The 12,892-nt window shown below is 52.3% G+C and overlaps 3 protein-coding genes and 2 non-coding genes across 8 annotated transcripts in view; 1 reads left to right on the top strand and 4 right to left on the bottom strand.

Moving 5' to 3' along the window:
- The window catches only part of LOC116836048 (uncharacterized), a 616,551-nt gene that overhangs the window by 11,626 nt on the left and 592,033 nt on the right, over positions 1 to 12,892 (bottom strand). Inside the window, exons 1-2 of one of the 4 annotated variants that reach the window (XM_032799412.2) lie at positions 3,323 to 3,401; positions 1,563 to 1,862 (exon numbers count right to left, since the gene is read on the bottom strand). The exons of 2 other annotated variants lie outside the window; for them this stretch is intronic. Coding sequence is in view for 1 of the 2 variants with exons in the window: in XM_032799411.2 (XP_032655302.1) it covers positions 3,323 to 3,356 (34 nt within the window). In the remaining variant the exon portion in view is untranslated. Of the gene's footprint in view, positions 1 to 1,562; positions 1,863 to 3,322; positions 3,402 to 12,892 lie in introns of those variants that run through there. One more of the 4 variants, XM_032799411.2, reaches the window with a different exon arrangement.
- Positions 1 to 12,892, bottom strand: part of LOC116836046 (uncharacterized) — a 441,820-nt gene that overhangs the window by 362,967 nt on the left and 65,961 nt on the right. The window contains 1 exon segment of the mRNA XM_075070367.1: positions 3,323 to 3,433. Within this exon segment, the coding sequence (XP_074926468.1) occupies positions 3,323 to 3,433 (111 nt within the window).
- The window catches only part of LOC116836047 (uncharacterized), a 445,785-nt gene that overhangs the window by 402,485 nt on the left and 30,408 nt on the right, over positions 1 to 12,892 (top strand).
- TRNAM-CAU (transfer RNA methionine (anticodon CAU)) lies at positions 7,052 to 7,123 on the bottom strand. Its single transcript has one exon. It is a non-coding gene; the product is annotated as a tRNA-Met (tRNA).
- On the bottom strand, positions 10,403 to 10,474 carry TRNAM-CAU (transfer RNA methionine (anticodon CAU)). Its single transcript has one exon. It is a non-coding gene; the product is annotated as a tRNA-Met (tRNA).

Here is a 12,892-nt window from a genome sequence, read left to right as displayed (position 1 = left end):
AAACTGGCAGATGAAATTCACAACTGGTAAAGGCAAAAAATTGAAAAAAAATTGAAAAAATTAATCCCAGCTATACATATAAAATGACGAGGTCTAAATTAGCTGTTACCACTCAAGAAAGAGATCTTGGAGTCACTGCAGATAGTTCTCTGAAAACATCCGCTCAGTGTTCACATGCAACCGACGAAGTGGGTATTCACTCACGAAAGCTCATGCTCCAAAACGGCTGTTAGTCTATAAGGTGCCACAAGACTCTTTGCTGCTTTTACTCAATGTTCAGCGGCAACAGAAAAAAAAAACTCAGAATGTTGAGAATCATCAAGAAAGAGATAGATAAGACAGAAAATATCATGTTGCCTCTCTATAAATCCATGGGACATCCACATCTTGAACACTGCGAGCAGATGGGGTCCCCCTATCTCAGAAAAGATCTATTGGACTTGGAAAAGGTTCAGAAAAGGGCCACAAAAATGATTAGGGGTCTGGAACGGCTTCCGCAGGAGGAGAGATTAAAAATGTATATATTTGAGCTGGTCGATTTAGGGCTGGTCTCTGCAAATTTAAGCTGGCTTAATGACATCGCTGAAGCCTGTGAAAATGTCACACCCTGGACAATGAAGCTGAACCTAAACACTGCTGGGTCCATGGAAGAATTCTTTCAACTACGATACCACCTCTCCATCAGTGTTGTAAGAGTCTACACTAAAGTCCAAAACACCACACATACCCTTAAAAAGAGAAGTGACTAAAAGACGATATGATAGGAGTCTATGCAATCATGAATGGTGTGGAGAAAGTGAACAGAGAAGTTCCATCATTGGGGATTTTTAAGAGCAGGCTGACAAACACCTCTCAGGGATGGTCTAGATAATGCCAAGTCCTGCCACGAGTGCAGAGGACGGGACTAGATGACCTCTCGAGGTCCCTTCCAGTCCTACGAGTCCATAAGTGTTATTTTCCCTGTCCTGCAATACCAAAGGCAGAGGTCACCCGATGAAATTAATAGGTAGCAGGTTTAATACAAACAAAAGTATTTTTTCCCCTCGCTCTGGAGCTTATTCTCGTGGGATATTGTGTTGGCCAAAAATATACCTGGCTTAAAAAAGAACTAGATAAGTTGATGGAAGACGGGTCCATCAATGGCTATCAGCCAGGATGGGCAGGGGATACAACCCCATGCTAGAGGCAACTCTAAACTTCTGACTGCCAGAAGCCAGGAGGGGAAGATGTGTGGATCACTCCACCTGTCCTGTACCTTCCCTCTCGAGCTCTGACACGGGCCACAGTCAGAAGAGAGGATACTGGGCTAGATGGATCATTGGTCTGACCAGTAAGACTGTTCTTATGATAAACACTGAAAAAAATATGCTTAAAATCCACCGCTTTGAGCAACCGTGAAACATTAAATTGATAAAAATTGAGGGAAAAAAGCTTAAAAATAAACATTGATCTTATCCAAAGTATAAAAATAAAAATCTAATTCTGCCTGGCCATAGTACGTTCAGCATTACTTTCTGTTTAAAAGCCAAATATTCTAACTACTCTAAAATCCACATGCTTACTCGGATTGTCTTCAAATTCACTGCACACCAGGGGAGTGCGGAGCAGGGTTGGTGGGCCAGATTTGGGGTTATCTGATCAAGGTGCTCCTGAAATACAGACTGGCCCAAATGCAGCTTTTTACAAAATCTCCTTGCTCGGATAATATTTTCTGTGCAGACCGTAGGCTGAACCAACATTTGAAATCGTCCTGACCAATCGCAGTTGTTTAGCATTTATCTCGGATAGTCCAGGGCACCCACCGCCTCTTTGGGAAAGAGTTTATAACTGTATAGTTTGCAATTTCAGATTGCCGAGGAAACCTGAGGACATCAAAAGAACACGAAATGCAGCGAGATTAAGGCTCTGTTAATAGCCAGAGGTTCCCGGCAATCCACTGTCACAAAGATCGGTTTGCTCCAGGGTGTAGGCTGTTGAGTCGGAGCCGCACCATACCAGCTTCCAGACAACAGGTGATAGGCAGGAATTTCTCCTGGAAGTTTTGCCCTAATATCGAACTTTCCAGCTGAAAAGCCATATTTCAATGTTCTCAGACTCATGCCCCTAACCGATGCGGGTATGCCAGCAGATCTCTCGCATAGACACACTTAACAGGAGCAGAAAAGTCCATTAAAACCTGAAATGCCCTTAGCTGCATTAATGCAGGGCCGCCCGGGGGAGGAGGGTGGCAAGTGGGGCAATTTGCCCCAGGCCCCTCAGAGGCCCCCACTAGAGTTTTTCGGGGCTCCTGGAGTGGGGTCCTTCACTTGCTTCAGGGGCCCTGGAAAACTCTCGAGGGGCCCGGGCCCCCAGAGCCTCTTCTGCTCCGGGTCTTCGGTGGCTGGGGTGGAAGGACCCCCCACTGCCGAATTACCACCGAAGTGGGACCTGCTGCAGAAGTGCAGGATCTTCGGCAGTGGGGGGGGCCCCCGCCGTGGGTCTTCGGGGCACTTCGGCAGCGGTTCCCAGAGCGGAAGGACCCCCCACTGCCGAATTACCACCGAAGCGGGGGCCCCCAGACGCTGAAGACCCCAGGCCCCCTGAATCCTCTGGGTGGCCCTGCATTAATGCAGAGTTGAGGTTGCCGAGTGGTACCGTAACCCACATGCCTTCTGGGTGTGGTGTTCCGGCCCGGCACCGACACCACTTCAAGAGAGAGCTTAAGGCGTTTGCTTAATGGCCCGTTGGCTTTCAGCTCATGTCCTAAGCTCCAGAGGTTCCCCGGTTCGATCCTGCCTGCCGACAACTGGGGTCTGTCTCCTTCTAGCGTGGCTGCACAAAAACCTCTGAAAACCAGGAGAGGAAAAGTATGCCACACAACCTTAACTCTGCCCTCCCATCCGCTAGCACTGCAGCTAGCAATAGCCACTCAGAAGAGTTCAGGAAGGGTAGCGTAAAGGTTAAACTACCAGGGAAGAGGTGGTAAGTGGAGGCGTTGACTCAGAAGGAATCCTGAGGGTGACGGGCTTAGTACATGTTGCAAGTCCGTTCTGGACTGCGTGCAGCAGATTCAGTGCCGCGAGTGCGTGCCAGGGGCAGGAAGTTTCTATTCGCTACCCTGGACCTGATCCCAAGTTTTGCCTTAGGAAAGAGAAGATGTTAGCCGGTCATGCTGTACCGCACGTGTTCCCAGTGTGCTCTGTAGCCGGGGAGGGCAGAGTGTTAGCGTGCGTGTCACTGGCACGTTGCTGAAACAGGGCAGAGTTAAGGTGGGGGTGTGGGGGTGACGTGAACCTTATTTTGTCATTTCCCGTCTAAGAACCAAGGGGATGGGGATCCTTACCCAGCGAGGCCACATTCTCGCAGTTCTCCTGCATGACGGCTCTGTAGAGGGTTCTCTGAAACACAATTCCCTGGTGAAATACACAGCCACCTCCTCGAAGGTCACCGAGCCCTGGAATAGCAAGAGTCCAACACTCAGTACCTGCTGCCCCAGTCTCAGCCCCATCGCTCACGGGGACAGGACCCCATCAAATGGAAGCTCTGGGCGAAGCTCAGGTGTAGGGGAGAAAGAGGGGGCCCCTGGTCTCCCCTCCGCAGATAAACAGGGGCAGCGTCTTCATAGCCCTCACAAACCCACTAGTCTCCTACAGAGGCCCCGGCAGAGTCTGCGGAGAGCGCCCCCCAGTACAGATTCCACTGCCAGCCGCTGGATGTGAGGGGGGGTGGGCACATCTCCAGAAGATGCGTCATCCTGTTTAGGTCCATATTAAAGAGTGTGACGGGGAAAGCTGAGATTCGATGTTCGTATTTTATAGTTAGCGACGGGAAAGTATTAGCATCTCAAAGAGAAACAAAGGCACGTTTTTAGGGCATTTCAAAGCGCTCTTTGAGACGCGCAGACAAACCGGGTCCCAAACTTGTGCCGCAGACAAACCGGGTCCCAAATGGTCCTGTATTTTGATCAAATGCTGATAACACGAGGGAAAACCCCTGAGATGGGAGGGGATTTTATAGCCACATTAAAGAAAGACTGGAGGGGAAAGTGGCCTCGTGGGAACGGATTTTAAGATGAATGTTGAATAAACGGGTCCTGGGTCCCTCACTCCCCACCCCATGGGCAGCCAGGTGCCCTTTGCAAAGCGGCTTTACGAGGGCAAGCAGCAGGTTTGGCGCGCGAAGGGTTACCTGAGAGCAGGGATGGGGCAGCAGATGGGGGCTGGCAGCGGGAGGGAGGTGAGGGGGGAGTTGTTTGGGGCCGGTGAGGATACAGCAGCTGTGACTGGGTCCCCTGGGGCTGGGCACATGGGGGACCCCTGCTCTCCCCTTCCCCTCCTGTGCCCCTGCCACGCCCTGTTGCTGGCAGGGAATCGCCTCCTCGTCTCCACCCCAGAGCCAGCCGCAAGCTACCCCAAATGAGAAGGCGATTAGTGGGTTTCCCAGCTAACCCAAGCCCATGAACTGCATATCGAGAAGGTGGAGGGGACAAAGGCAACACGTTTGAGAAACTGGGGAGGGCTCTGTCCCCCCACCAGGAGCAGATCCAGCCCTGGGCACCAGCTCCGGACCTGACCCCACAGCAGGGCCGCCCAGAGGATTCAGGGGGCCGGGGGCAAGGCAATTTCGGGGGCCCCTTCCATAAAAAAAAAGTTGCAATATTATAGAAAACTAAATTATCGTGGGGGCCCCTGTGAGGCTCGAGGCAAATTGCCCCACTTGCCCCCCCCCGGGCAGCCCTGCCCCACAGTGCATTAGCAGCAAGGGGGCAGGGGCTGGGAGATTTAATGCCCCCAGGTCCCCTGGGGCAGAGAGTCACTTCCCCGCCCCCCCCCGCACGTTCCCACGGTCTCTGTCCATTACCTGGCTCCGGAGCGGATGCGGGCAGAGCCCGTGGGGGCTGGTCCCAGCTGGAGAAATCCCGCCCCCCGGCCGGGCAGGGAGGGGTTAATGAGCCCCCCCAGGACAGACTCGCCCAGAGATGCTCTCGGTTCTTTGTTCTCCCGGCTCCTGCCCCCCCCCAACTCCTCCAGCCCCTTCTTGTGCCTGTAACCCCCACCTACTCCTTCCTCCTGCCCCCCCCCGCGCTGCTCCAGCCTCTTCCTGTGCCCTGCAACCCCCCCACTTGTTCATCCTGCCCCCCGCGCTCCGCCTCTTCTTGCCTGCAACCCCCGACCCTCCTGCCCCCCCGCCGCTCAGCCATCTTCTGTGCCGCAAATCGCTCCGCAGCTCGGCGCTGCTGGAGGGCAATCAGCCTGGTTCCGGCGGGTGGGCAGGCCCCCAGAGCTGCGGCTGCCACCGTGTCCCCTCACCAGCCCGGCAGGCGGCTCCGCTGCACGAGACGGGCTGCCGACGTCGGTTTGTGCGTCTCTGCCCCCCTCCCGGGTTGGTCCACAGGCGGGACGCAAACCCGTCCCGCGGCGTGCCGCACGTGTCGCAGGCGCCGAGCTCCACACTGGTGCGCTGGCGTGGGGAGAGCAGCCACGGGGGGCTACACGACCCCAACCCCCTACCCTGTGCAGCCTTCTTCCACTGCCCCAAACCCGCTCCCCGCCTTCTTCCTGTCCCACTCCCACACACATCCAGCCCACCTCCTGCCCCCAAACCACCCCGCGTTCACACCTGCCCCCAAACCGTTCCACCCATGCCCACTCACCCCCAGGCCAACCCTCCTGCCCAAAACCCACCCACCCTCCCACTCAACCCACCCCCCCCCCGCTTCTTCCACCCTGCCACCCACCCCCCTCTGCACCCAACCCACCCCCGCCTCTTCACACCCCGGCCCCAAACCACCCCGCCTGCTTCCCTGCCCACTCCGCCCACCCCTGCCCAAACCCCCCCACCCTTCCCCTGTCCAAACCACCCTCACCCCTCTTCCACCCCGCCCAAACCCACCCACCTGCCCACCCCAGGCCACCCACCGCTGCGCCTTCCCACCTCTGCCCCCAAACCGCTCCCACCCCACTCTTCCACCTTTCCTCTGCCACCAGGCCCACCCCACCCAGCCCTGCCCCAAACCGACCCACTCCTTTCCCCCAATTCTCAACCCTCATCCCCCACCTCCACCTGCTCTGCCCAACCCTTCTCTCAAACCCCACCTCTGCCCCAGGCCCATCTCGCTCTTCCTGCCCGGTCACCCGACCCCTTCTCCAAACCCCACCCCTGTCCTGAACCTCCACCCGCACTTGCTGCCAGCCCACCCACCCCCAAACCTCACTTTCCACCCCTGCTCTCCCCAACCGCCCACTCCTTCCCCCAGCTCTCACCCCCATACACCCCCCTTTCCCACCCTGCTCTGCCCCAGCCCACCTCTTCCTGCTCCACCCTTCCAAAGCCCCACCCCTGCTGTGTTGCCAGGCCCACCCACCCCTTCTCCAACCCCACCTCTTCCACCCCTGCTCTGCCCCCAAACCCACTCTCACTCCTTCCCCGAGCTCTCACCCCATCACCCCCTCTTCCCATTCCTGCTCCGCTCCAGTCCCGCTCTACCTTTCACCCAGCCCCCATCCTGCTCTGCCCCCAGCCTTCCCACTTTTCACACCCCCACTCCATCCCCACCGCACCCCCCCCTAAGCTCCACTCCATTCCCACTCTCCCCCCCCTAGAAGCCCCCACACTCTTCCTGCTCCTCTCCAGGCTGGCCCTTCCCCCACAGCCCCCATCCTATTGACACTCTCCCACCCCCCTCCAGGCCACCCCCCCCAACTTCCAACCCAATTCTGCCCCCTTCCCCCCACCCCAGCACTTCTGCAAGCTGCAAAACAGCTGATTGCAGTGGGTGGGAGGCGCTGGGAGGGAGGGGGAGGGGTTGATCAGGGGGTCCACCAGTGGGCTGGAGGTTTTCAGGGTGCAGGGGGGCCCCACTGGCTACCGTTGTCCACTCAAGGTCCCTTCCAGGCCTGTGGTTGTATGTGACTAGAGTCCTCGCACATCCGCCTGGGGCTTTCTCCCTTCGTTGAATCGCTGTGAAAAAGTAAATGGCAAAAGAATTGGTTCCTCTAACCTATGTGGATAAAGTAAAAGCTGCATTAATTATTTCCAGGGCTCCAAGTGGGGGGGGTGAAAAAATGGTCACTAGCAGAGGATGGTTTCGATCCATCGACCTCTGGGTTATGGGCCCAGCACGCTTCCGCTGCGCCACTCTGCTGGGTGGGTTTTTTTTGAAATCTGACATGTTCAGAAGGTTCCTCTTTGCTCTGTCATGCATGGGAGCCCTGCACTGGTGACAGAGAGAGATCACAAGGGACTTGTACAATCTTTTCAAGCAGGTCACTTTGCACGGATTCTTTTCAGCTACAAACTAATGAACTGAAATCTGATATGATTGCAGCTAATTGCTGTTTGCTTCAGGCTAACAAAATTCCTATTCCCCCGCTTGCTTTTCTGTGGGCAAGACACATTCAGTTGGTTGAAAACCCTGTGCTTAACCGGAACAAAATGTGAATCGTTTTGATGTCATTTACTAGGAAACCTTTAAAACGTGTTTCATCTGGGTTAGAACCGACTCTGGCTTCCGACAACGGATTCCAAAAGCCGGTTTGCGGCCAAGAGTCAATACCTCTCTCAGCGAGAGAGAGCCGAGCTTTTCGCAGAGGCCTGTCGTTTTTTCCAAAGCCCGTGAAACGCAAACCCAGAGCGTCTGTTAAACCGACAGGCGAATGGAGCTGGCTGCTTATTTTATTATTTTTTTCCAATGGGCAATTCCAGTTTTCTAAAGCGGCTGAACTATTTTTAAGCTTGCCAATGATTTAGGGCAGGGTCCTGGCTCCCTGGAAGTTAGGCCAAGATGGGAACCTTAGCTAGCCTGTGAAATCTGCCGTGTTTCGACAACAATCCGCTACCGCTGCGTGGTCCCTGGGCGTCCAGGGTTGTATTTATTAACCTCCCTTTTAAGGACGGGTGGGAGGGCAAGGAGTTGAGGCACAGATGCCGTGCACCCCCCTAGAGAGCTACGGGGGGGGAAAACAAGGGGTGACACCAAGCGCTCTGGGCATCCAGGTCACTTTCGCCAACTGGGTGGCTTCTTGCTCACCCCTATGGGGGGTGCGGAGGAACGTGGGGGGATGGGACGGATGGGGAAGCGAGCCCCAGGTTATGTGGGGATGGGGGGGTGCAGGGTTTAGGAGCACAGGAGGGGACACAAATTAAACACCGGGGGAGGCAGTGGAGATGGGGGTGTGGGGAGCCTGCAGGGGCCAGGGGAAATGGGGGGGCACCGTGCCTGCCGGGGCATCAAAATACAAGTTTTCCCAGAGCTCCATTTTCCCTAAGACCGATCCCGGTTGGGTGGGTGGCAGAGGGCAAAACCCCGGGCAGACGGGATCAAAGTTCCCCCTGATGGGCTGAGCCTCAGTTGCCAAAATTGGGTGGGGGCCAAGGGGCCTTTTCTGTTTCCCCCACTCGCAGGATTGGACGTCTCAACCCCCCGCCTCCCAGGGCCGTGTCCCTAAAGGCACCAGGCATCCCCCTTGCCTGGGCCAGTTTTCATTTGCGGACCCCGGAAGGAATTTTTGAAGGGAGGGGCGGACCCCTTTGGAAATCATAGCTCCCCACGGGTTGAAAGCCGTGGTAATGACAATGTTTCGTGGACCCCTTCAGGGTAGTCTGCAGACCCCCAGGACAAGGCCAATCTTCCCAATCAAAGGCCGGGTTTACTCGTCAAAGCATCTAGGATTGCATCCGTGTCTACTCCAGGAGGCCACTTCCGGTGAAGGAAGCAGCCTGCTCCGCCGAGATAAGGACTCCACCTCCACGAGAGACGCCAAAACTCTCAAAACCAATTGAATCCTACCCCCCCCACACTTATTTTGAGAAACTTTACCAAAACCATCGCTTGGGCTAAGAGTCTTCAATCCGAAAATACATCCTGACGGAAAAATCTGTGCCTAAAAGAGAACATCCTAATGGCTGAGCCATACGAACCGGAACGGTTACAGAGCTTTTCACGGTAGCAGCCCTGTTACGCAAGGAAGTTGAACCAATACCTCCTTCCACAAACTCACTCTTTCGGAAGAGGAGATGTGAGATATGTCGAGGAATAGCCATTGCACTGGTTTAATGCTGCATTAAAAATCGTTACCGACGTTGCAACTCTTGCAGGCTGTCGTGTGAACAACCCGTGTAGTTAAAGTTCTCAAACGTTTACGCGAGACACATATTTAAAAATGTGTAAACGTGCGTTTACGTACTACAGCGTAATTGTTCAGCATATAACATGTTATTCTATCCCAGGGGGAGGCAACCTATGGCATGTGAGCCGAATTTCAGTGGCACTCACACTGCCTGGGTCCTGGCCACCGGGCCAGGAGGCTCTGCATTTTAATTTAATTTTAAATGAAGCTTCTTAAAACATTTTAAAAACCGTATTTACTTTACATACAACAATAGTTTAGTTCTATATTATAGACTTATAGAAAGAGACCTTCTGAAAACGTTAAAATGTCTGACCAGCACCCGAAACCTTAAATTACAGTGAATAAATAAAGACTCGGCACAGCACTTCTGAAAGATTGACGACCCCTGGTCTGTCCATTCTTTACGTGGATTTTCCCCTGTCAAAAAATGGAGAAAATAACAAATTTAAGACATCTTAAAACTGACGACAATCCTTAACTCTTGGTTTTGCAAAGGTCAGGGTGGGACAAGACGTACCCGTATGTGCTGCAAAAGTTAAGGCTAATAGGTCGAGTTTAAAAAAGAGCGCTGATAAGGGAGGGAGTGTGAATGTTGATTTTAAATGGTGCGTTTTCATTCTAGATGTTGATTGTGATGCTGAAACTGGAGAAGGTCCAGTGAAGAGAAACAAAAATGGTTAAAGCTGTAGAACACATGACTTGTGAGGGCAGGTGGGGGGAAAAAAACAACAGCATTGGGTTTGTTTAGTCTGGAGAAGAGAAGGCTGCCGGGTGATGGGGAACATGATGACAATATACAAGTACATAGAAGGTTGTTAAAAGAAGGGTGAAGAAAAATGTTTCTTTTTAACCTCTGAGGATAGGACAAGAAGCACTTTGCAGCAAGGGAGGTTTAGGTTGGACATTAGGAAAAACTCCCTGCCTGTCAGGGTGGTTAAGCACTGGAATAAATTGCCCAGGGAGGCTGTGGAATCTCCATCATTGGGGATTTTTAAGAGCAGGCTGGACAAACCCCTGTTAGGGAAGGTCTAGATAATACTTAGTCCTGCCACAGTGCCCGGCACTGGACTAGCTGAGCGCTGGAGGTCCTTCCAGTGCTGCGGTTGTATGTGATTGGAGTCCTGGCACTTCTGTCTCTTTAGAGGAGGGTTCACTCTGTGGCTTTCTCCTTCGTTGAATCGCTGTGAAAAAGTAAATGCAAGAGAATTGGTTCCTCTTTCCTATGTGGTTAAAGTAAAAGCTGCATTAATTATTTCCAGGGCTCCAAGTGGGGGGGGTGAAAAAATGGTCACTAGCAGAGGATGGTTTCGATCCATCGACCTCTGGGTTATGGGCCCAGCACGCTTCCGCTGCGCCACTCTGCTGGGTGGGTTTTTTTTGAAATCTGACATGTTCAGAAGGTTCCTCTTTGCTTTGCCACACATGTGAGCCATGCACTGGTGACAGAGAGGAGATCACAAGGGAATTTTACCATCTTTTTAAACAGGTCTGTTTGCACAGATTCTTTTCAGCTACAAACTAATGAACTGAAATCTGATACGGCTGCAGCTAATTAGCTTCAGGCTAACAAACATCCTATTCCCCTCCTTGCTTTTTTGTGGGCAAGACACATTCAGTTGGCTGAAAACCTTGTGCTTAACGGGAACAAAATGTGAATCGTTTTTATATCGTTTATTAGGAAACATTTAAAACGTGTTTCTTTAGCTCATCTGGGTTAGAAGCAACTCTAGCTTCCGACAACGGATTCCAAAAGCAGGTTTGCGGCCAAGTTTCAATACCTCTCTCAGCGAGAGAGAGCTGAGCATTTTACATAGGCCTGTCTATTTTTTCAAAGCCAGTTTTGTTCCGTGAATTGCAATCCCAGAGCTTTCAAATGGAGTTCACTGATTATTTGATTTTTTTCCAATGGGCAATTCCAGTTTTCTAAAGCCTCTGAACTATTTTAAGCTCGTGAATGATTTAGGGCAAAGTCCTGGCTCCCTGCAATTTAGGCCAAAATGGGACCTTAGCTTACCAGTGAAATCTGCTGTGTTTTGACCACAATCCGCTACCGCTGCGTGGTCCCTGGGCGTTCAGTCAGGCTGTGAACGCAGCCCCAGCGCTGCGCGCCCGGCCATTGCCCTCGTTGCCGGCACAGGGCGCGGGGGGGGCGCAGGAGAGGCTGGCCCCTCCGGGGCCTGCCCGATGCCCCTTCCCCGGGCCCTTCCGCAGGGGGTTGGAACACTGCGGGAACCCAAGCTGTGCGACTGCCTGGGAACCCCCTCCCCGCCCGCAGCCTGCAGATCGGCCAGGATGCAATGAGGACTGGGGGGGGGCTGCTTGCAGAAACTGGGGTGTCTAGGGCGGGAGAGGTGCAGTGGGGAAGTTAAGGGGTGGGTGCACATGGGACGGGTGTCATTGCCTCCGCTGCCCCACTGCAAATATTCAGGCCTCTTGTCCCACAGACGACCTGCCATGGGGTGCCAAGACCCCATAATGTGGAAATTAGCAGACGGTGGCTTAATAGAGCCATATATAAGAAAGACCCAAAAATTGGGACATCGACTAAATAAAAATCCCAGGAAATCCGGTCCCTAATGCCCCAGTTTAACATGGGAGTGTGTGTGGGGGGGAATGGTTGTTTTGAAAAGAACTTGAATGTAAAGCTGAGGTTCGAGGTGACCAATGTCCTGATTTATAAGGGACCGTCCCGATATCTTGGGCTTTTTCTTATGGAACGTCATCATTACCCCCCACAGCCCTGCTATTTTTCACCCTGTTGTCTGGTCTACCTATCCACAAGACTGAAATGATGTTGCTTCTCTCTCTACGCTCGTTTGACACACCAACCTGAATACCTTTGCTAACGCTAATTAAATTCAATGCCTGAAACAGTGCCTGAACTCGAGTTGCATTTCTACGTACTGCTCAAGCTCAAGCGTGTCACACCTAGCATTTTGTGTCGGTATAATAGGTCGCTCAGGCGTGTGTGAAAAAAAAGCCACCCTCCGCATGAACGAAGTTCACTAGGTGACCGATGTCGATTTTATAGGGACCATCCCAATTTTGGGGCATTTTTCTCTATAATGCGTAATTACCCCCATCCCATCTTTTCACACTTACTGTCTGGTCACCAGTAAACCAACCAAAGCGCTGGTAGCAACGCAGCCTCGTGTAGACATGCTTTAAATTGCATGTGATATACATCAGGGTTGCACGTTTCCAGAAGGTCTGTGCGAGTCTCGTTGATCCTCTAATGATGTTGCATGGTATTCATTTAACCTTTTAAAGTCGTCTCTCTATAAATTATTACATAATAACTAAATTACTGTATTACTGAAGTAAACAAGTTTTTGTAATGCTTTAAGAGGCTCATTTAAAATTAAATTAACAATGCAGACCCTCTGGACCGGCCAGGACCTGGGCAGTGACGCCATCTGAAAACCAGCACACGTGCCGCTTCGGTACAGCGCACCATAGTTACCTACCCCTGATAATTATCTGTTTTGTTTGAGTTATTTTAGTTAGGACCGGGCAGATATGAACATATGTGGCACAGGATGCTGATTTTCAGTGCACCCACATCGCTGGTCTCTGCCACTGGTCCCGGGAGCTCGCATTTAATGTTAATTTTAATTAACTCTAATCTTTAAAACTGTATTTCTTTCCGAACAACAATAGTTTAGTTCTATAATTCATAATTATCAGCAAAGACTTCTAAAATGTAAATTGTTATTAAGTGCGGCAATAAAACCTTTGTGTTTTCAATATGGTTTTTCAGAAAAGATACGTATAAATCAACC

The sequence above is a fragment of the Chelonoidis abingdonii genome, chromosome 11 (assembly GCF_003597395.2).
Source record: "Chelonoidis abingdonii isolate Lonesome George chromosome 11, CheloAbing_2.0, whole genome shotgun sequence".
Taxonomy (NCBI): Eukaryota; Metazoa; Chordata; order Testudines; family Testudinidae; genus Chelonoidis; species Chelonoidis abingdonii.
Note: the sequence above shows the minus strand (reverse complement) of the source record. Positions and strands in the feature narration are given on the sequence as shown.